General features: G+C 39.8%; 1 protein-coding gene across 1 annotated transcript in view; it reads right to left on the reverse strand.

Annotated features, from left to right (window-relative positions):
• Positions 1 to 25,328, reverse strand: part of LOC127440726 (gastrula zinc finger protein XlCGF57.1-like) — a 109,736-nt gene that overhangs the window by 35,064 nt on the left and 49,344 nt on the right. Inside the window, exons 2-3 of the mRNA XM_051697503.1 lie at positions 15,932 to 16,186; positions 14,438 to 15,674 (exon numbers count right to left, since the gene is read on the reverse strand). Coding sequence (XP_051553463.1) covers positions 14,438 to 15,674; positions 15,932 to 16,016 — 1,322 coding nt within the window. The 5' untranslated portion in view covers positions 16,017 to 16,186. The remainder of the gene's footprint in view (positions 1 to 14,437; positions 15,675 to 15,931; positions 16,187 to 25,328) is intronic.

Here is a 25,328-nt window from a genome sequence, read left to right on the forward strand (position 1 = left end):
GAAGTGTGATTTAATTCTACTTAAACAAATAGTGGCAGACACGGACAAGACCATGAAGAGCTTAAATGAAACCCTTGTTGTGGAGATAAAACTTTTTACTGTTATACATGGCCTAATTAAATGCAGAAAAGAGGTGTTGAAGATCACAATGGTCCAGTTTTATGAAGGCTGAATTGGCTGTTTTTACTGTTCGTCACCAACCACCGTACACCTGCAACGCATACGGCAGAGTGGAAATACGTCACATAGGGCATTCTGTCAACATATATTTGCATTAAAAAACCATCAGCTTAACTGCATTTTTTCTTAAAGGAAACATCAAAACATCCTCCTCAAACAAGCACTTAATTTTTCAGTACATATTTCGGCATGTATCTGAATTTTCTCTGTTTCCATTCTGGCTTTTTTATGCCTACACGGGCAATTACACTGCTGTGTGTCCAAAACAATAGGATATGCTGACATCCAACTCACTGTTGAAACTTACAAGGTACTCCTTGATGAGGTCATCAGCATTTTGTCCCAGGAAAAAGATTAGGGCCTTCAGGACACTCTCTTCAAAGATGAACGTTTTCAGTCTGTGATAAAGCAATCATGATTCGTTTTCATATTCCAACACTGTCTGGTTATACATACACAAGACCTACCACATCTTAAGCCCATCAGCAAAGTATGCAAGCACTGAATGTATGCAGCTCAATGTTTCTAACCGTGCATCATTAAATGCACAGAATACGCTTGCGCCTGGAATTATTTGCACGAATGAGTTGGTCCACAATGTGGCAACACTCACATTTGAGCCATTGCTGTCAGGTAGAAACTCTAGAAGATGATGCAATCGCCAGTAAATAACAGGAGATGTAGGTAAAAACGTCAACAGTGGATGTGCACATCAAGAACGTGTGTGAGTTGGTCAGAGGATACCTGCATTTGTTTAATTCGAGTCTGAAGGAATTTAGAGACATCTTTATGGGTCTAAACTTCTGAAGAGAAAGAGTCTGATGTCTTATAGCAGTTGTAGCATGCATGCGCCAACCCCCTGCTTCTGCGTGCACAGTCAGATGGAGTATAATTTGAAAGGCTTGCATTTGACTGTACACAGATGCTTAGCGTTCACATCAAAATTGAAATATACTTTGGGCTTTACAAGTTTATGCCAAATGGAAAAATTCATGTTATTATTAATGTCACCATGAAATCCCTATAATTTCCATACTGTGATATTTGTCAGAGCGAAACGGACATTCAACAGGAAAAAATGTATGGCAGGATTTGATTTTATCCAGTTACTATTAAGCATATCGTGGCTAAAATACTAGGCTTGTGTAGTTCATATTAATGTAACACACACACATTACCTGATCCAAGATTCGCATTATGTCAGCAGACTTCTCACGAGTAGCTCCTCCTTTGGAATGAATAACTCTGATCACTGAACTCAAGTACATACATAACTGGGCCATGATCATCCCTTCCTAGGGAAAAGCCATAAGCCTCTGGAACACTGCATTAATATGAAACAAAAAAGAGCATTTAAAAGAGGGAGCAATCCCCTATAATGACTAAGAATTTGTCAACAGTCTCAGTTTGTTTTTTTGCACATGTATAACTGCATTATCTCAACCTAATGTATGAAACCAATGTAACCAGTACCTTACTTCAACCACTTCTTTTTTGTTAATACCTCTTCCTGCCTGTACAGCTCAGGCCATCTCATCTTAAAATCCTTTGTGGGGCTCCTGGTAGAGTGCGTTACAGCTGAAATATATTAAATCTATAGTTTATTGTCTAATGAGAAAAATAGCAACTCGGCAGACAGCAGTATCCATTTATCTAAAGTAAAGCTTGACTATAGCTAAATAAAAATATAATACCATGTTCAACATAAGAATTTAGAAACTGCACCTTATCGCTGTATTTGGAAGCGTGTTAGGCTTATTTAAGTTTGTTCTCTGTTGTCCATGAGAAAAACGCGCCGCAGCTGTCAAATGCAAAGTTACTGTGCAGTGTGCACATGCAGAGATGCACTCAAGTAGTCACGCACGCATGCGATAGGCAAAGCAAAAGGCATTTACACACGGATGTTTACATGGAATTATACAGTAGACACTGAAATATTTCTGCACTGATATAAAAATGTATACTTAGAAACTGAGGTCATATGAGCCCATAAATACAGAATCACCCTGCACATGACCATCACCACAACAAAGATATGCTCATGTTATCACAAATGCCAAAACTCACTGCAAGGAGTTCATTAAGTTGGAGCTGCAATTCTAATCTTGAAATATCCGCTTGTCTTGGTGTAAATTGAAGGCACTGCGTGATGAAAGTGTTTGTTTGGCGTGCTTGCTGCTGCAGTCATGAACTCGACTCGAGTGACAGAGCGCAACTGTGAAGTTCCACCGTAGTATGTCCCATTCAAAAATCTCTTAATTATGCATTTATTAAAACTTATTTAATTAAAACCAGTAATGCAACGAAAAGACTGTTGCCCATTGTAACAAAGTAAAAGTAAAAAAATGCATTTGAAAAATACTTGAGTAAGAATAAAAAGTACCCACTATTAAACATACTCTTAAAAGTACATTCTCTCCAAAACTTTACTCAAGTAAATGTAACAGAGTAAATGTAGCACGTTACTACCCACCTCTGGTTGCTAGAGTCATCTTTACAAACAGTTACGTCTTTGCACTAAAAACATTAACACCTGAGGAAAGAATGATTGGATTATTTATACTAAAAGCAGTCTCGCAGTAGTCCCGTGGGAGTGCAGGCCTCTACTTTAAAGTACTTGTGACACACACACTCACAAGGGTCTAAATATAAACAATATATATTTTACTAAACAAATGGGAAAATACATTAAATTGTCGATATAACTGCACACTAACATTAGCTAGCGCTAACATGTAAAATCACTGACATAATTTAACGCAGTTAATTACTAAATGCGAGTTAGACAACGTTACTAATGTAGTTAGTATTTGTGTCCACAAAAAGACGTTAGTCAACTCAAAACCACAAAAACATATTGTCAAATGTTCTTTTATCAAGTATATTAATTAAAAGAAAGTTCCAACCTACCATTGACCTGAATCTGGCAGAAAAAAAAAATGACGGACATTTAAAATGTTACAGTAATGCAACACCCACCATGTTCACTTTTTACAGTGCACACAGCGCATGCTTCATATTTCGTTGTCTATTAGACTGAGAGGAAGCTAGTGGTTTATTTGTTGACAGCACCCTTGTGTGTACATAACATGCCTTACATGAAAAACCTATCAAACCACGTCTCTGTCATTTCTTCAGTTAAGCTCTCAGTTCATTTTTAACCAATATTATTATCCGAACAAACATCTACATTCCTAGAATATACTGTGAACGTTTAATAGATTTTGCAAGTAGACCAGGGGCGGACTGGGAAGAAAATCCTATGGCCAGTCCGCCACTGAGGTTGACCTGTGAAAAGCGCATTGAATAATCCACCCTTGAAGTAATAAATGCATGAAAAGTATCAAGTAACAAGAGCAAATGCCTGAATCTGGCAATATTTCTAAGATGATCAAATGCAGATTTTGAGACTCTTGATATATGCATCAAATATCAAGTGAGCATCAAAAATAATGCCAAGGTTGCACACTTGAGTAGAGGGCAATACCAAGTTGTGTTCCAGAGTCAATTTGAAATTTTTACATTTGTGAGTGGCTGCTAGAATGCCAATGAGGAAAACCTCAGTCTAGGATCAGTTTAGTTTTAGAAAATGATACACTGATGAGCCAAAATATTATGACCACCCGCCTAATATGCGGTTGGTCCTCTGCGTGCCGACAAAACAGAGCCGACCCGCCAAGGCATGTACTCTACAAGACCCTGGAAGGTGTCCTGTGGTATCTGGCACCAAGATATTAGCAGCAGATCATTTAAGTCCTGTAAGTTGTGAGGTGGAGCCACCGTGGATTGGACTTGTTGGTCCAGCACATCCCATAGATGCTCAATCATATTGAGATCTGGGGAATTTGCAGGCCAGGGCAACACCTTGAACTCTTCATCATGTTCCTCAAACTATTACAGGACAATGTGTGCAGTGTGGTAGGGCGCATAACATTATCCTGCTGAAAGAGGCCACTGCCATCAGGGAAAACCATTGCCATGAAGGGGTGGTCTGCAACCACCTGATCTGCAACAATGTTTAGGTACAACCCCAATTGAAAAAAGTTGGGACACTATGGAAAATGCTAATAAAAACAAAAAGGAGTGATTTATAAATAATATTCACCCTTTGCTATATTGAAAGCACAACAACTACACATTATATGATGCTTTACCTTGTGAATTTCATTCATTTTTTACTTTTTTTTTATGTACAGTAACTTCAAATTTGCAACATGCTCCAAAAAGTTGAGAAAGGAGCAACTTAAGTTGAATAACAATTTGACAAGTTGAAATAAGGCGATGTGAAACAGGAGATGTTAAATAAGTGAGGCAATCATGTCAGTATATAAGGAGCCTCCAAAAACAGCCTCGTCCTTCAAGAGCAAGGATCGTTTAAGACTTGTCAATTTGCCAACAGATGATTCAGCAAATATTCCCGCACTTTGAGAACAATGTTCCCCAAATACAAATTGGAAGAATTTTGGGCATTTCACCCTCTACAGTGCACAATATAGTTAAAAGATTCAATAAATCTGGTCAAATCTCAGTGCGTAAAGGGCAAGACGAAAACCACTTCTGAATGTACGTGATCTCTGATCCCTCAGACGTCACTGTCTTAAAAACTGTTATGCATCTTTAATGAAAATCATTAACATGGCCTTGGGATTACTTTAGTAAACCATTGTTAGTCTACACCATTCACCGCCGCATCCACAGATGCAAGTTAAGACTTTACTATGCAAAGCAGAAGCCATACATCAACACTGTCCAGAAGCGCTGCCGACTTCTCTGAACTCAGTCTCATCTGAGATGGAAAGAAGAATGTGAAATTGTTTTTTGTGGTCTGACAAGTCCACATTTAAAATAGTTTTTGAAAAACACAGCCATCGTGTTCTCTTTTCCAAAGTGGTAAAGGTCCATCCAAGATGTTATCAGCATCAGGTACAAAATCCAGTGTCTGTATGGGCCAGGGGTGTGTCGATGCCCATGGCAATGGGTTACTCACACATCTGTGAGGGCACCATTAATGCAGACAGATATGTAAACATTTTGGAGCATCATATGCTGCCATCCAGCACCATCTTTTCCAGGGACATTCCTACATTTTCCAGCAGGACAACAGCAAACCACATACTGGCCAGATTACAAGTGTGTGGCTGTGTAAACAGAGAGAGTGGGTGAAGATTGGCCTGTCTGCTGTCCTGATCTGTTTCCAATTGAGAATGTGTGGTGCATTAATAAGCACACTATATGGCAACAAAGACCCCATACAATTGTGCAGCTGAAGACCTGCATAATGGATGAATGGGGGAAAATTCCACTTTCTAAACTTAAACTTGTGTCTTCAGTGTCCAAATGCTTAAGTGTTATTAGAAGAAATGTTGATGTTTCACAGTGGTAAACACTTGACTATCCCACATTTTTTGGAGTGTGTTGCAATCGTCCGATTTGAAATTACTGTACATTAAAAATAAAAATGTAATACACAAGGTAAAACATCATATAATGTGTAGTAGTAGTGTTTTCAATATAGCAAATGGTAAATATAATTTACAAATCAGTCATTTTTGTTTTTATTAAATTTTTCATACTGTCCCAACTTTTTTGGACCTGGGTTTGTAGGTGACATTGCCCAGAGCATCACACTCCCTCCACCGGCTTATCGTCTTCCCACAGTGCATCTTGGTGCTATCACTTCCCCAGGTAAACGGCGCACACGTACACGTCCACACACGTGATGTAAAAGAAAATGGGACTCATCAGACAAAGCGAACTTTTTCCACTTCTCCAAGGTCCAGTTCCGATGCTCGCATGCCCACTGTAGGCACTTTCGACAGGGGTCATCATGGGCACTCTGTCCGGTCTGTGGCTACGCAGACCCATACGCAGCAGGGTGTGATGCACTGTGTGTTGTGACACATTCCTCCTGTAACCATGATAAAAAAATTTTTTGACTTGTTTCGGACCAGACGGGATAGCCTTTGTTGCCCTTGTGCATCGGTGAGCCTTGGGCACCCAACACCCTGTCGCCAATTTGTGGTTTGTCCATCCTCGGACCACTATCGGTAGGTACTCACCACTGCTGACCGGAAGAACCCCAAAAGCCTTGCCGTTTCAGAGATGGCCTGACCCAGTCATCTGGCCATAACAATATGGTCTTTGTCAAAGTCGCTCAGGTCTGTACTCTTGCCACTTTGTCCTGCATCCAAAATGTTGACGAAAAGAACTGATTGTTCTCTTACCATCTAATCTACCCAGACATTGATATGTGCCCATGTTAGGGGATGAATAATGTTATTCACTTCACCTGTGAGTGGTCATAATGTTTTGGCTCATCAGTGTATTCGATCCATATTTAAATTTCCTGCAAACTCTCAGTAAGAACTGCTGAGGTGGATGTAATGTCAGACTTTGTGCTGATATCAATTTGGATATCATCATCATATTAATGATACCCCAAACCTTATTTCTCTCTTAATAATCTGCCCAAGAGACAGCATGTAAATACTGAAAAGTATAGGACCCAGGACTGACCCCTGTGGGACGCCCTGACAAGCCTGTGCAGTTTCATATTTATTGTTTCTCAAGTCAACAAACTGGGACAGATCCGTAAGATAAGATCTGAACCATTCGAGCACAGTACCATAAAGACCAAGACAGCTCTCCAGTCTATCAAGAAGAATATTATGACACACCATATCAGATGCAGCACTCAGGTCTAACAAAGCCATAATATTAAAGGCTCCCAAAACAGCCGAGATGGTCATTCATAACTCAAACCAGGGCAGTCTTGGTACTGTGCTCTGATCTGAACACAGATTGAAAAGGTTCTATTAAGGGAAGGTTCTATAAGCTTGTTAAGGGACAGATGACTGTGCAGTTGTGCCACAACAACACGTTTAAGGACCTTAGACAAAAAGGGGAGACTTGAGATAGACCTGTAATTTGATAGGTCAGACATATCACACCCAGTTTTTTTAAGGGCTGCAATCTTAAGAGCGAGGGGGACAATCCCAGTGATAAGAGAAGTGTTCACAATTGTCATGATGAGGGGACTGATCGATAGCGGACACCCCTTAAGAACGGATGTAGGAAGAGGGTAAAGAATACATGTAGCTGAATTCATTATCATCACTAGTTTTGATATGTAATCAATGTTAACTGTCGCTAAACTGGAAAACAGTTGCACGGAAATTGAAAGGGTGAATCTCAACAGGATTAGATGAGGGAACAGAAGCAATGGATTTGTAAAAATTTTTTCAACAAATTAAGAAAATTGTTAGACTGCTGAACAGAAGAACAGGTTGGAAAGTTGACAGGTTTATGAAGTTTGTTGATTGTCTTAAACATTATATTGGGATTTGCAGCAACATCACTAATAATTTTTGTGTAATGTGCTTTTCTTGCAGTTTTAAGGGATTCACTGTATTGTCAGGTGTTCTTCATACATGAGCTTATAGACAGTTAGGCCAGATTTTTTAATATACAGAACTAGTCCCCATAGGTTGCGTATACATTGATATGTGCATTAAATCTCTAATACCCTCATCCATCAGTACATGATTTGGATATGAAATGCAAATGATTTATGTCAGGATGTCAAGCGCCACTTCGAACTCCATATGAAAAGGGCTGCAGCCAGTAGTATAGTAGTAAGATATTCCGAACATGGCCAATGTCTTGTTCTGCTTTTAGCGCTCGCACTGCCCACATAATGAGAATTTATTTTAATTGTCCAGTAACCATTGACTCAATGTTTCCCAACCCTTTCCTTTAGGCACACCAACAGTACATGTTTTCGATGTCTCCTTAATTTAACACATTTGATTCAACTCATCAGTAAAGACTCTAAAGACCTGAAATGGATTCATCAGATCATGGAGATTTCCAAAATGGAAATCCAGAAACAGCGCTGGGAAACACTGCATTAGCTGATGCAGCTCATGCTCAGTTACAAAGGGTGCAAAGTTGAGATATGAACATTTTGCAGAGCGTCGACAGATTCTCCATGGGAGAACTCCAACAAACAAACTGGCCAAAGCAGTCCCCCATCAGTACCATATTGTGTTTGGCTTGTAAGACCTGACGTGCTTTTGTGGTAAAATTACAACTTACAAAGGATGTGAAGTACTTCATATTTGTCAAAAGTCCCATTTGTGTTTGTTTTGTAAGAGGTCCTGTCTCCACTTGATCATTGATAAGGAATCACTGTTGTATTTGTTTGTGGTGTGTACATCAGGGTAATGTCTCCGCCAGACACATCGCAAAGGTTTTGCCCTACTCCAACCAGTGTTTAAAACTCACACGGAGCAGAATGAAATGTCAGTATCTGTGAAAAGTGGTAACTCCTGATAACTTATGTAACATCATGAATAAGAAAATTAACATGGTAAACATTTTCTGATTAACAATTTTTTATTGATTTACATATTGAACAAAAACAAAACATATATATACAGAATCAACAATTAACCCCCACTATCACCCCTCCCCCTCCCAATCCCCAGGGTTAGGGAGTAACGAAATACATGTAACGGGAATACGTATTTAAAATACAAAATATAAGTAACTGTATTCCACTACAGTTACAATTTAAATAATTGGTAAATAGAATACAGTTACATTAAAAAATATTTTGTTTACTGAAGAGATTACTTTGCATTTTATTGTCATTTGTTTCATTTAATATTTAGTCATTTCAGATGGAAAACATTTATACATATAAATGATGTGATCCAAAGTGCATCTGAACAGCAGTGAAACACTTTCTTATGATGTGTTACATTCATACGAGCAGACAGAGAAGTCTGAAGTAAGTTTGGAGCAGAAGAAATAGAAATAAACCTTGTGTAAATTGTCAGCTTTACGCTAAGCTAAAATGCTATTTCTAGCCATTTTACATGCACGTTACCAGGCATGATCCTAATTTCTTTTTTTCTAGCAAGACCTTTGATATTAGGGCAAAAATCATATTCTTGATAATTTTTGTATTGTTTTCCTGTAAAAATATCTAAAAATCCTTAAAACAAGATCAATTTGATTTATCTTGTTTTTAAAACAACACTGCATAAGATATTTAGGTTTTTAAGTGAAAAAATCTACCAGTGCTAAAGAAGAAATCCAAAGTATTTAGAATACGTTACTGACCTTGAGCAATCTAACGGAATACATTACAAATGACATTTTACAGCATGTATTCTGTAATCTGTAGTGGAATAAATTTAAAAAGTAACCCTCCCAACCCTGCCAATCCCCAACCCGGCCCCCAACAACATCCCAGTGCTCGTACATGATTATAGACCCACACAAAAATAAAAAAATAAAATACAAAAAATAATAATCACACCCAGCAACGTCAGATATCAGACCCATTTCTCCATAAACAAATTCAATTTCCCTAGTCTTTTAAATTACCCTTCTTCAAAGGCCGCCACCCTCCCCATCTCTGAGCACCACTCCTGAAATGAGGGTGCTCCAGCCAACCTCCAACCCCTTAAAAGAATATGTCTGGCAATCATGACGCTGGTTAGGACCCAACTCTTTATGTGTCTATTCTCAACATCGATGACTGCCCCATCGCCTAGAATACAGAGTCTGGGGCTAAATGAAACCCGAGTGCCCAATACATCACACACAAGACTCTGAACCTTCAACCAAAACTCCTGGATCTTAACAAGACATGGGTTATGTATCCATCCTCTGACTGGCATCGCCAGCAGGTGGGTGTGTCTTTACGACCAAGCCTGTACAATCTAGAGAGGGTCCAATAGAATCGATGTAAAATCTTGAACTGCATAAGGTGCACCCTTGCATCTCTAGATGCAGACTTGATGTTTTTTAGAATCCTAGCCCACTCTCCCTCCTCCAATACCAAGTTTAAATCTTTCTCCCACAGTCTCTTGAGAGAAGTTGTAGCTCCTGTAAATATCTAAAGAACTGTGATCTGGGAATCCAAAAATGTTAAACCATATTTTCAAAGGATCTCAACACTCTGCTCTCATATAGGTCACCAAGTTTATTAACCTCCCTTACAATCCACTTTGACCAGCAGAAAGAGGACTTATTAATACATAATTTGGGGTTCAGCCATAAGCTTGAGGCAACATTTAAATAAATGTCAGAATGAAACCCTCTGGACACTTGTCCATACCGAGTGTAAATGTGAGATAACGGGGTGTAATTTAACTTCTACGGTTAGTTTGATAGAAAGGCTTTGCAATGGCGAAATACTGTAGGAGCAAGAACTTCCTGTTCAATACAAAACCAGGGAGGGGCTCTCTCAGGTGGAAGCGACCAATGAGCCAAATGTCTGAACCCGAATGCATAATAATAAAACAAAATCTTGGGTAGGCCTAGCCCACATTTGCCTATGTAATTTACTGAAATGTAATCTGGGACATTTACCATTCCAAATGAAGGACTTCGCTATGCTATCAAATTGCTTGAAATAAGAGAGGGGGACATCTATAGGGAGTGACTGTAGCAGGTAGTTGAATTTTGGAATAAAATTCATTTGAATAACATTAAACTTCCCTATCATCGATAAATGTAATGAAGCCCACCTGCCCACACCGCTCGAAAACCTTTTCATTAAAGGGTAAAAATTAACTAACTAAATCACATAAATTTGATGGGAATAAAATACCCAAATACTTAATGCCCTGTTTGGGCCACTGAAAGACACCTGGCTGAAAAGCCGTTATCGGGCAATACACTGTCAAAACTTCAGATTAAGACCAATTAACTCCCGAGAACTTAGAAAAGGAATTTGTATTTCTGTGGAGTTAAGGCATAGATCTAGAAGGGTCAGAGACGAATAATAAAATGAATAATAAAAAAGCTTATGCGTCACACCTCCTGCCATCACCCCTGGAAAATCATCCTCCTTTCTTATCGCAGCTGCTAATGGTTCCAGGGCAAGACAGAACAATAATGGGGAAAAATAGGATATTTTACCTATCCAGAGTAAAATAATCTGAAATTAATCCATTTGTATGAATAGCCGCTACCGGGTGTCTATAAAGTAACTTAATCCATCCAATAAAAGTATTCCCGAACCCGTATATTTCCAAAATCTTAAAAAGATACTCCCATTCTACCATATCAAACACCTTTTCGGCATCAAGTGAGATGGCTGCGACCAGCGTCTGATCATTCACCACTGACCACTTAATGATGATGAAATGCCTAATATTATTAGAAGAACTGCGGCCCTGAATAAACCCCACCTGATCTATAAGTATAAGAGATGACTTAACTTTACTTAATCGGTTAGCCAGAATTTTTGTCAATATTTTTACGTCTAGCTGGATCAGGCAAATTGGACGGTAACTCTTACACTCGCTTGGAGCTTTGTCCTTTTTAAGAATCAGATTGATCCGGGCTTGTGTCATGGTTGGCAGAAGCTTTCCATTCTTCAATGATTCCGTATAAACGTCTAGCAAAAGTGGAGCCAGTTCTGTAGCATAAGATCTGAAAAATTCAGCGGCAAAACCATCTGGTCCCGTAGCCTTGCCTGAAGGCAAGGCCTTAATTACTTCGCCATGTTCCTCCAAGGTTATCTCCGATTCAAAATATTTTTTTTGCTCAGTCGTCAGTTTAGGGAGTTCTAATGGTTCCACAAAGTTTCTAATATCTTCATCAGTAGCCGAAGATGTGGAACTATAAAGATCAAGATAGAATTCTTTAAAAGCATCATTAATATAAATGGCTGAGGTAAATCTTTCACCACCAGCAAATTTCACTGAGGGAATGGTAGAAAAAGATTCTCTGTTTTATATATCTAGCCAAAAGCTTCCCTGCTTTGTCCCCTGACTGTCTTGCCCTGAATAGCCAAAACTTCACCTTCCGCGACAAAATAGTGTTATATCTGTATTTCAATCGGCCCAATTCTCTGAGGCCATCAGACGACATTCGGCTCTTCAGCTCTGCCTCTGCACTTTTAATATTCCCTTCCAACTCCACAAGTTCTCATGCTTTGGATTTTTTGATGAATGAGGCATACTTGAGCCAGCACTAAAGAAAACATGTCCACCCCATATCTTCCCAAATTTTCCAGCTTCCTGCAGGGAAAGATGCGTTTCTTGAAGAAACACAATATCATATTTCTTACGTTTAAGAAAAGAAATAACCTTCCTTCTTTTTATGGGGTGCCCCAAACCATTCACATTCCACGTGGAGAGAGACAATCCACTCATTTGACATTTTGACATATTAGAAAAAATAGATTGTGTGTCAAAAACAAAATTATAAAGACCCCATTCCAACATTAGAGCAACAAACAAACCCTGAACTTCCCCCAAAACAAAAAATACAGAAAAAAGAAAAACATGCCCACCCCTCTAAACTCAAACAGTCCATGTACGCCTACGAGAGTCCCCACGACAACTTTGCCATCGGATTGCTCAAGTCCGGTGCTTCTATACAAATTTTGTGAGATAGAAATTACACAACAGAAAATGATCTATAAAACAAACACCAGCCAATAGGCGGGATAAACACAAAGATGTGTAGATTCATCCACATAACTGTTCCAAAGGTGTGTTCCTCCACAAAACAAACTCCAGCCGCTAGGCGGAACCAGCCCAAAAAGAAACAAAAAAGGCATCCAGTTTCCTCGGACAGTCAAGTGAATGTTCAGTGAGTCAGGCTCACTCGGCTGTTACATGAGTGCAAAAAAATGCCCTAATCACTCCAATGTTTTGCAAGAAATATTCCACAGAACAAACTCCAACCAATAGGAGGCCTAAGAACAAAGAATGTGCAGATTCATCCACAAACTGTCCCAAAGGAGTGTTACTCCACAAAACATACTCCACCCGCTAGGCGGAACCAGCACAAAAAGAAACAAAGACGGCGCTCAGTTCCTCGGACAAACAAGTGAATGATCAGTGAGTCAGGTCCACTCGGCTGCATAGAAAGTATCAAACAATGACCTACTCAGTCATTGACTTTATGAAGGACAATGCTTGCTGTGGGCATGTAAATATTTTGTGGCCACCCTTAGTTTCTATTCTCAATTTGGCTGGGAACATCATTGCAAAAGCAACCTTCCGTTGATGTAAGAGTTTCTTGCATTCCTAGAATCTATCAAGTTTCTAGTTGAATTCGCAAAGTCTGGGAACAAGAAAACCTTGTGGTTCTTCCAAGAAAGCATTCTTTTACTCCTCACCTCGCATAACACGAGATCTTTATCGGATGATCTCAGAAATTTGGCCAGAATTGATCAGGGCCTGTCTCCCTCAGCGGATCTCTGAGTCGGAACCCTGTTAGCTCACTCAATTTCCAGCTTATGGCCTGTTATGTCGAGCAGACTAGGGAAGAGCTCCTCTAGGAATTTCACCATATCTCGGCCTTCTTCATTCTCAGGAATTCCAATAATTCGGACGTTGTTTCACGATTACGATTCTCCATATCTTCCATATTTTCCCAAAGGCATTCCAAGACTATCTTGGTCGCTAGCGGGTTAGCAGCTACTTCCCTCTCCGATGACTCCAGATAATCTATCTGTTTCTCAATGTCCGACACTCTTGAATTCATGATCTCAATGAATTTCATCTCCATTGCAGTGATCGATCGACGTATTACAGCAAGATCCTCCAAGTCAGCCACTACCTTCGCCAGCATTGCCGACATGCTCGAAAGTTGACGAAAGTTGTTCTCTCCCAACGCACTGTCCAAATTGATTCCCTGGTCTTTGGCCCTGTCAGGGGTATCACCTTGAGCACGTAAGTGTCTTTTAATGTCTCCAGAGCTCAAGGATTTTGAATTCTTTGACATATTGTCTTCATAGAACAGTTATGGATCAGGGTGTATAGAATCTCACAGTTTGACATAAAAAGTATTAAAAACTTGCAAAGTGCACAGAGCTCGCCGTTCACACGTCCAACCCTCGCATGGCGCCACGCGACTCCCATGGTAAACATTTTCAATTAATCAAACGTATTTATTTTGACAGCTTTAGTTACACAAAAAGTGTTGTCCCTGGAATTAACTTTGTTCATTTTGACAACTTTAGACAATGCTTTTTTAGATGATTGTGTAGATTACTTAAATGGCTAAAACTCTTCCCACATGAAGTACAGTAGTACGGTTTCTCTTCAGTATGCACTCTCTCATGTGATTTCAGGATTGATGATGTAATGAAACTCTTTCCACAAAAAGAACACACAAGGTTCCTCATTTATATGACTTGTCATGTGTAGCTTTAGTTGTGATGCACCCTAAAATGTTTTGCCACACTAATCAGCTAAATGGCTTAAATCCAGAGTGAGAGCGCAGATGAAGTGTTAGATGGCTTGCTTGTGTGAAACTCTTTCCACACTGAGAGCAGGTGAAAGGCTTCTCTCCAGTGTGAATTCTCAAGTGACACTGAAGATGTCCTTTCACTCTGAAACTCTTGCCACACTGAGAGCAGGTGAAAGGCTTCTCTCCGGTGTGAATTCTCATGTGACGGTGAAGATTTCTTTTATGTGCAAAACTCTTTCCACACTGACAGCAGGTGAAAGGCTTCTCTCCAGTGTGAATTCTCATGTGATACTGAAGATCTCCTTTATATGCAAAACTCTTTCCACACTGAACGCAGGTGTAAGGCTTCTCTTCGGTGTGAATTCTCATGTGACACTGAAGATTTCTTTTATGTGCAAAACTCTTTCCACACTGAAGGCAGGTGAAAGGCTTCTCTCCGGTGTGAATTCTCATGTGACAGTGAAGATATTTTTTATTTGAAAAACTCTTTCCACATTGAAGGCATGTGAAAGGCTTCTCTCCAGTGTGAATTCTCATGTGATACTGAAGATTTCTTATATTTGCAAAACTCTTTCCACACTGAAGGCATGTGAAAGGCTTCTCTCCAGTGTGAATTCTCATGTGACGGTCAAGATTTCTTTTATGTGCAAAACAGTTTCCACACTGAAGGCAGGTGAAAGGCTTCTCTCCTGTGTGAATTCTCATGTGATGGTGAAGAGTTATTTTATGTGCAAAACTCTTTCCACACTGAAGACAAGTGAAAGGCTTCTCTCCAGTGTGAATTCTCATGTGACGGTGAACATTTCTTTTATGTGCAAAACTCTTTCCACACTGAAGGCAGGTGAAAGGCTTCTCTCCAGTGTGAAGTTTTAAGTGAGTGTTAAAGTTTATTTTCTCTATGAAACTCTTGCCACACTGAGAGCAGGTGAAAGGCTTCTCTTCAGTGTGAATTCTCATGTGATGCTGAAGATTTCTTATATTTGCAATACTCTTTCCACACTGAAGGCATGTGAAAGGCTCCTCTCCGGTGTGAAGTTTTAAGTGAGCATTAAGGTTTCTTTTTTGTGTGAATCTCTTTCCACAGTGAGGGCAGGTGAAAGAATTGTTGGGTCTTGTTCTTTGAGTTCTTTTGTATGAGAAATTAATTTCAGTCTTCGAGCCACTGAAAGATTCTTCAACAGTGATGAAATTATCAAATGTATGATCATGAATTTTCTCTTCCCCATCCGTCAGTTCTTGACTCTCCTCTTTCACTTCTATCAAGTCTAAAATTAAAGTTAGAAGAAAATCAAATAAACAACAATTTAATGGTAGGTAGTAAGCAGCAAAGGCTAAGTATCTATTTTATGTGATGTTTAACATGCTGAATGTTCTGTAATATTCATAGAGATACTGTTATTATTTGTTTAATTATAATTTTACTACTTTTATGATTTTCTAACAGCCGCCAGATCTAGTGAACTGTATGAAGCTTTATTACCGTTTATAACAGTCATTATGAAAATCAAGAATAGACACCAACCTCTTTGTTCCTCAGTATCTTCATTTTTCATTTTGCATGGTTCTGTAATACTGATGTCTTCACTCTCCTCTTTAACAAAATTCATTTTTTCAATAGTATGCCAGTAGAGTTCAATGGTAAAACTTTGAGTTTTTTTTTTTTTTCGTCTTCAATTGTAGGATGATGAAAATAATCACCACGTGTTGTTGAATTGCTGAGGAGGTGGTTTCACTGCAGGGGTTAATCACAATTGCTGTGTTATTTGGAGGAGCAGATCTGCCAAAAAAAAAAAAAAGATTCCTTAATTTATAGAGTATACCCTTGTTGTAAGAAATGCCATACATTTTTTGTAATTAATTTTTTTTATTGATTCAAAGAAAAAACAACACATACACACCAAATCAACATTTAACTTTTAACCTTCACTAATATCCCTCCCCAAACACCAACCCCACCCTAACCCCAACTAACACCCCCGTGGTCACATAAAATAATACACAATCAAACAAACTAAAAATAAAAAAAATAAAATATATAATAAACATACATAATTAAACTAAACTTCTCATTTCCTCATCCCTTCTCCGAAAGTCCCCCAAAACTGCCAAATACCTACCTCACTTCCTGAACAACAAGTCCCCAAACCCCAGCCTTCTACCTGCCATCTCCTCAAAAGCTGCCACCCTCCCCATCTCCGCTCACCACTCTGGAAATTGTGGTGCTCCGTCCGACTTCCAACCCCTTAAAATAATTTGTCTACCAATCATAATGCTAGAACCCAATTTTTTATATATTTGTCCCCCAAATTTATGACTGCCCCATCGCCCAAAATACAAAGATTGGGGCAAAGTAAAATTTGAGTGCCCAAAACATCACACAAATAATTCTGAACCTTCAACCAAAAATCTTGGATCTTAACACACCCCCAAAAGACAAGGGTTGTGTCTCCAACTTCTGATTGGCATCGCCTAGTCCACACTCCTTCCTCCAATACCAAATTCAAATCTTTCTCCTATAATCTCTTGATAGAAGTTAAAGCTCCGTCCCCCAAACTCTGAATTAGCAGGGAGTAATACACTGATGCCTCATGGCCTTTTCCAAAAGCAGTAATCACCTCTCCCAAAGTATCTGCCGTTTTAGGTGGGTGTGTGCTACTCCCAAAAGCACTACAGAGCAGGTGGTGCAGCTGTTAATACCTATAAAACTGAGATCTGGGAATCCCAAAATGATGAACCAAATTCTCAAAAGATCTCAACACTCCACTCTCACAGAGGTCACAGAGTGTAGTAACCCCCCTTACAATCCACTCTGACTAACAGAAAGGAGACTTATTAATACGTAATTTAGGGTTCAGCCATATGCTTGAGGCAACATTTAAATAAATGTCTGATTTAAACATTCTGGACACTTTTGTCCAAAACACATGCAAATGTGAGATAACGGGGTGTGACTTAACTTCTCCGGTTTGATAGAAAGGCTTTGCAATGGCAAAATATGGGCAAGGACTTCCTGTTCAATACGAAACCAGGGAGGGGCTCTCTCAGGTGGAAGCGACCAATGAGCCAAATGTCTGAGACCGAATACATAATAATAAAACAAAATCTTGGGTAGGCCTAGCCCACCTTTGTCAATCGGCCTATGTAACTTATTGAAATGTAATCTGGGACGTTTACCCTTCCAAATAAAGGACTTCGCTTTGCTATCAAATTGCTTGAAATAAGAGAGGGGGACATCTACAGGGAGAGACTGTAGCAGGTAGTTGAATTTTGGAATACAATTAATTTTAATAACATTAACCTTCCCAATCATAGATAAATGTAATGAAGCCCACCTGCCCACATCACTCGAAAACCTTTTTATTAAAGGGTCAAAATTAACTTAACTAAATAACATAAATTAGCTGGGAATAAAATGCCCAAATACTTAATGCCTTGTTTGGGCCACTTGGATTCTTCCAAGAAAGCTGTCCTTTGCTCCTCGCCTCGTGTAACAAGATCTTTGTTGGATGATCTCAGAAATTTGGCCAGAATTGATCGGGGCCTGTGTTCCTTAGTGGATCTGTGAGCCGGGACTCTCTGAGCTAGCCCGATTTCCAGCTTGTGGCCTGTTATGTCGAGCAGACTCAGGAAGAGCTCGTCTGGGAATTTTACCATATCTCTGCCTTCCTCATAATCAGGAATTCCAACAATTCGGATGTTATTTCGCCTACTACGGTTCTCCAAATCCACCAAGTCCTCCAAATCTATCTTGGTCGCTAGCGGATTAGCAGCTAATTTCCTCTCCGATGACTCCAGATAATCAATCCATCTCTCGACGTCCGACAATCTTGTAACCAACTCAAAGAATTTAGTTTCCGTCACAGTAATCGATCGACGTATTACAGCAAGATCCTCTAAGACGGCAAAAACTTTCATCAGCATTACAGACATGTTAGACAGCTGACGTTGGATTTCTCCTGCTGCACCGTCCAAACTGAGTCCCTGGTCCGCAGGCCCATCAGAGGTTTCAGCTTGAGCAAGTGTCTTTTAATATCTCCAGAGCCCGAGGATTTTGACTTCTTTGCAATGTTGACTTTCAAAGAACAGATATGTAGCAGGATGTGTCGAATCTCACCGGTTTATGACATAAAAGTAATTAAAAACTAGCAAACTCACCGTTTACACATCTGCTCCTCACATGGTGTCAAGTGACACTCAAGCAATGCCATTAATTTAATGTTGATGATTTGTAACAGAAGCATGAATCCAGACAGGCCCGGTTCTACGGGGGTGCACCCTCAAAAGAACGTTGGAGCTAGGGTTGCCACCTGTCCTATAAAATACGGGATTGTCCTGTATTTAAAGATGAAATGATGCATATCGAATTGTCCCTTATTTAAACCTGGTCAGATTGTGTCACGGTGAAATCGTTCCAGATCGCTAATTTAACATTGACATAAGTTGGAAATTTTGCCTTGGGTGGGTAAGCTTAAAGAACTGCCTGAAAAGTCCACACACTGTGCTAAAAATGTGTTCAATAAGATATTATATATATATATATATATATATATATATATATATATATATATATATATACACACACACACACACACATACATACACACACACACTACCGGTCAAAAGTTTTGAAACACTCATTCTTTATAATACTTTTTTTTTTTTTTTTTTTTCACATTTTAGAATAATAGTAAAGTCATCATAACTATGGAATAACATAAATGGAACTATGGGAATTACGTTGTGACTAAACAAAATCCAAAATAAATTAAAACTGTGTTATATTTTAGCATCTTCAAAGTAGTCACCCTTTGCCTAGAATTTGCAGACATGTACTCTTGACATTTTCTCAACCAACTTCTTGAGGTATCACCCTGGGATGCTTTTTAAACAGTATTGAAGGAGTTACCATCTATGTTGGGCACTTATTGGCTGCTTTTCTTTATTATTTGGTGCAAGTCATCAATTTCAAAAACTTTTTTTTTTTTAATTAAAATTTAGTTTTATAATTAAATAAATTAATATGTTGGCACAATTATATTTTTGTCTACAAAACTAATTTCAAACATTTAAGCATACGCCTTCAGATCAAAAGATTTTTAAGATCATGAGAAACATTTCAGTCAAGTGTTTCAAAACATTTGACCGGTAGTGTGTGTGTGTGTGTGTGTGTATATATAATTACATATATACAAACTGGCGGCCAAAAGTTTGGAATAATGTACAGATTTTGTTCATATGGAAAGAAATTGTCACTTTTACTCAACAAAGTAGTATTTAACTGATCACAATGTATAGTCAGGACATTAATAACATGAAAAATTACTATTACAATTTGAAAAAAAAACTTAAACTACTTCAAAGTGTTCTCATAAAAAAATCCTCCACGTTAAGCAAATGACAGCTTTGCAGATCCTTGGCATTCTAGCTGTCAGTTTGTCCAGATACTCAGGAGACACTTCACCTCACGCTTCCTGTAGCACTTGCCATAGATGTGGCTGTCTTGTTGGGCACTTCTCACGCACCTTACAGTCTAGCTTATCCTACAAATGCTCAATGGGGTTAAGATCCATAACACTCTTTTCCAATTATCTGTTATCCAATGTATGTGTTTCTTTGCCCACTCTAACCTTTTCTTTTTGTTTTTCTGTTTCAAAAGTGGCTTTTTCTGTGCAATTCTTTCCATAAGGCCTGCACCCCTGAGTCTTCTCTACTTTTGTACATGAGACAGGTGTTGAGCAGGTAGAATTCAATGAAGCTGTCAGCTGAGGACATGTGAGGCATTGATTTCTCAAACTAGAGACAAAAGCTGAAAGTGTGGAGTCATTTCGGCTTTCATTATAGAGAAGGCACAAAAGAGATTGACAAAAGTCATGTGGTGTGTAAAATATGCAATGCCAACGTCAAATATTCGGGGAACACAACAAATCTGAGAGCGCAAGTAACAAGGCACCATTCTGATGTACAGCTAACAGAACAACAGCAGCAAACAGCTAACGTTAAAAGAGTGGATCCCCTTCAACTAACTCTGGATCAAGTTCACACAAAGTTACCACCGATCTCAACGTGTGCAACCAAATAACTCGATCAATACTTTATTTCTTTTGCAGAGATATGCACCCTCTCAGTGTTGTAGAGAATGAAGGCTTCTGTAATATGGTGAAAACACTGGAGACTCGCTACACAATACCATCCCGACAACACATCACGGACATCGCTGTGCCCAACTTGTACAAGGAGGTAAAAATGAGCATACTGGAATCTCTTAACTCAGCTGAGAGGGTCGCTTTGACATGTGATGCTTGGACATCACTGAATTGTTCGTAACGATAACAGCGCATCACATAACGAATGAGTGGAATCTGGTCTCGTATGTGCTACAGACAAGAGCGATGCATGACAGCCACACAGGGGATAACATGGCAGAATTACTAAAGGAGGCCATTACTGAATGGGGTTTGGAAGAGAAAGATCCCGTGATTGTAACAGACAATGCATCCAATATGAATGTCGCAGCTGGACTTGCAGACATGACCCACATACAATGTTTTGCACATAGCCTGAATCTCGCCTCACAGAAAGCACTGAAATTGCCAGCAGTGGAGCGACTACTCTCCAGGATCAGACGTGTTACAAGACCTGCTCCAGTTACAAAAACACAGGTTAATCACAGTTGTCGTCACAAGGTGGAATAGCTCTTACGACATGATAGAAAGATTTTTAAAACAACAACCAACCATCTATGCAGCACTCCTTTCAACAGAGGTCAGAAAGAGTGAAAAGGATGTCTTCACATTGAGCGAGGCTGACATCACGTGCCGAGGAAGTGCTCAAGGCACTGAAGCCAATGACCACATTGGTAATGTCAGAAGAGAGCATGCCCACTCTTTGTCACTGCACCACTTTATTCCAAGCTTGTCATGGGCACAGAAGAAAGCCTGGATGATACAAAGACAGTGAAGGACATCAAGGCTGCTATAGCACAAGATCTGGGAAAGAGATATGCCAATAAGAAGGAGACACTGTGCATGGCATCAGCTCTTGATCCTAGGTTTAAGGATCTACCCTTTCTCTCTGAAATGGAGATCAAAGAGAACTACTCCAAATGACTGATGCTGTGGTGGCTGCCATAAAGAAGCAACAGAATGTAAATAAATACATTAATAAATTAGTCTATGTTTTTATTACATACATTAAAGTGTATCAGTTAATACAAATAAAAATAAATAAATACAAATGTTCACTGATGTTAATTTAGTTTTAATAGTTGTACTTGGATAATTATTTACAAAATAGAAATATGCAATAGGATGAATTTGGTCTCAGATTATGTGTTGTGATAGTTAATGCCAATTTACTGTAACAAAATTTTCAGCAGCAAGAGGAGGTATACTGTCCGGTAGAGGAGACTGACCAGTCAAAGGATGTTGATGATCACCTACCTAACTATGAGGATGGCCCTGCCTCCACCTCCCTGCTACCCATGAAGAGACCAAGGAGATCATATGCATTGGCTGACTTGCTTGGAACGGTATTTGCCACTTCTAAAGACTACATGTCACCAAAATCTGCACATGATGCTGCTGCAGCTGAGATTAATATGTTTAGAAAAGAAAAACCTTTGCCACTCCCAGAAAACCCACTCAGTTGGTGGAAAGAACATGAACATGAGTATCCTGAGCTATCCATACTAGCATAGTGTTTCCTGTGCATTCCTGGCACAAGTGTCTCTGCGGAGTGAGTTTTCTCCACCGCAGGAGACATCGTTACTGCACATAGAAGTGCCCTGAAATCTGAGCATGTTGACCAGCTTATCTTCCTCCAGAAAAACCTTGACATTAAAAAAATAATGACTGACATAAATACAAACAAACTGAAAAACCTGTGAAATCCAAGTTAAAAAGATCTGAGAATGTTCAACATCTGTATTTATTTTATTGTTTACATTTGTTTTCTTTAGGAATCCTGCAAGCACTTATTTTTCATTGATATTAGGCAGATGTAATTCTTTTGATCAGATCATAAAAAAGTAATGACGTCGTATGTTACTACTGTAAACTGTTACACTGTGAACCTTTAAAGCAGGATCTCAAAATATATACAGTCTGTTTATAACTGTTTAATTTTTTATATATATATATTTATTTAATTTAACTAAAGAATCCTGTAAGCACTTTATTTTTCCCCCCTTTACTCAGATTGCACAAAATGTAGTTCCATGATGCAGGGCTCGACAATAAGGACTGCCCGATGGCCCGGGGCCAGTGTGAGAGAGATTCGGGCCAGTTGCTAGAACTGTCACTTGCCCGATCAAGCCAGTGCTGCATTTATAACATTAGTGCAAGAAAACAACAAGCGAGAGAGCACAACAATTACACTGAGTGAACCAAGTATTCTATCCGACGAGCGAGCGCGATTCTATTTAGCTCGCAAAGATGTGCGAGCACCTAATATACTGGACGCGCCAAGGCACAGTTGCGTGCAGACACTGAGCGCACTCTCCTAGCACTGTCCTCACTCTTTTCCAATTGTCTTAGCAGCAGCTATTACCAATGTGTAGAGAATAGAAGGGAAAAAACCCCACTTAATGAATTTCGTAGTGGGACTGCACGTCTTGTGCAACATTAAGTATCCCCGCACATTCCGTGTTCACAGTGTGCGAAATCACCACATTTTTCATTTTTACATGTTGGTGAAAAGCAGTAATCCACACACTGGAACACAAGAAATCAACAGTTTCTTTCTATAGGACTGAAAATCCATGTCTCTCCATGCATATGTCTCATCATCTCTCTCTGTGCAGCATAGACTGTTTAACATGCATGTGCTCTCAACATTTGAGAACCCATGCAATGGTCACCTGCCCATACAATATTTGTTATATAGTAAAAATGTCTATTCATCATTCAATGTTCACAAATATAGGGCACATGGAGAAGAAGGTTGTGCAGATCTCTTTTTTTTGCTCCCCAATTTGGAAAGCCCAATTCCCAATGCACTCTAAGTCCTCGTGGTGGCATAGTGACTCAAACTGAGAGGACGAATCTCAGTTGCCTCTGCGTCTGAGACCGTCAATCCGCGCATCTTATCACGTGGTTTGTTGAGCGTGTTACCGCGGAGACAGTGCGAGGAGGCTTCACGCCATTCTCCGCAGCATCCACGCACAACTCACCACGTGCCCCACTGAGAGCGAACCACATTATAGCGACCACGAGGAGGTTAACCCAATGTGATTCTACCCTCCCGGGGTCAATTTGTTTGCTTAGGAGATCTGGCTGGAGTCACTCAGCACACCCTAGATTCGAACTCGTGACTCCAGGGGTGGTAGTCAGCATCTTTACTCGCTGAGCTACCCAGGCCCCCTGTGACTGTTTATGAGGATCCTACGTGATCTAAGAGTGCAGACATATTAGATGTTGATGATAGACAGTGTGACAAGCCAATAAAAACTTCAGCTACAGCGCAATTTAGCCTATTTTTTCTTGAAGATGCTGGCTTTTCTTCATGTGTCTGACATGGCTGCACATGAGATAGTGGTTAATTTGTTTCAGGTATTTTCTTTGTCAAGACCTCTGCTGAGACAGGCTATTAATAGCGTATTGCAAAGACATTGCAACACTGTAAGCGATCATGAAATGATCGATGAAATGGTTCGTGTTGTTATGGACAGTAATGTTTTTGTCAGTGCAACTGCTAAAGAAGCAGAATTATCATTGAATAAGCAAAGAAAAACCTTTATAGAGAAACTACCCCATGGTTATGCCATTTCTGTATGTCACAGAACCTGGGCACACAGCTGTATACACCGAGCAGCTACAACATTTAAACCACCTGCCTAATAGTGTGTAGGTCCCCCTCGTGCCACTAAAACAGAGCCAACCCGCATCTCAGAATAGCATTCTGAGATGCTATTCTTCCCACCACAATTGTACAGAGCAGTTATCTGAGTTACCGTAGACTTTGTCAGTTCGAACCAGTCTGGCCATTCTCTGTTAACCTCTCTCATCAACAAGGCATTCCCGTCCACAGAACAGCCGCTCACAGGATGTTTTTGGTTTTTGGCATCATTGAGTAAATTCTAGAGAATGTTGTGTGTGAAAATCCCAGGAGATCAGCACTTACAGAAATACTCAAATCAAATTCTCTGGCACCAACAATCAACAATGCGATTATCTAATTAGCCAGTCATGTGGCAGCAGGGCAGTGCATACAAATCATGCAGATATGGGTCAGGAGCTTCAGCTAATGTTCACATCAACAATCAGTGTGGGGAAAAAATATTATCTCAGTGATTTGGACCGTGGCATGATTGTTGGTGCCAGAAATTTGAAGACATTGTGGAATTAGTACTATCCTCAAAATTTACTGAAGAGATGATTCAGTATTTGCAGACTAAAGTTAGAGACCACAGGCAAATACTCGAAGTCTCAGTGCTCGAGCATTCAGCTAATGATGAGATCTGCGTCACGCATCTGAATGAAGTATACTTTGGGCTTCACTCTACGTGCTGAATGAGTCAAATGACCAAGAGAAAAAGGCAAACAGGCTGCTTTCCTTAGCACAAAATAATGTAACTGTGGAGAGCGGGGCAGCCCGAGCGGCGACTGTGCGGAGCGAGGCCGGGTTGGACACCTGCAGTGGATTATCTCGCCCAGCTGTGGGTGATTGCAGCCTTAACGAGCAAGAGATAAAGCCACGATGAGAGCGGCAGTCAGGGAGAGACTCCGGGAGAGAGAGAGACCAATGAAGCTGTGTGTTCATGCGGAGCTGAAAAGCACCCTGTTATGGTGCATTCGAGCTGCTGAAAAGCAGTGGTATTGAATGTCTTTGTTACACTGAAAAGTGCTGACAATAAAGTGTCTTATGTTGGATGTTTGACCGGCTCCCGCATCCTTCAGTGAGTCGACTTCCTTGCACTGGTG

The sequence above is a fragment of the Myxocyprinus asiaticus genome, chromosome 5, assembly GCF_019703515.2.
Source record: "Myxocyprinus asiaticus isolate MX2 ecotype Aquarium Trade chromosome 5, UBuf_Myxa_2, whole genome shotgun sequence".
Taxonomy (NCBI): Eukaryota; Metazoa; Chordata; class Actinopteri; order Cypriniformes; family Catostomidae; genus Myxocyprinus; species Myxocyprinus asiaticus.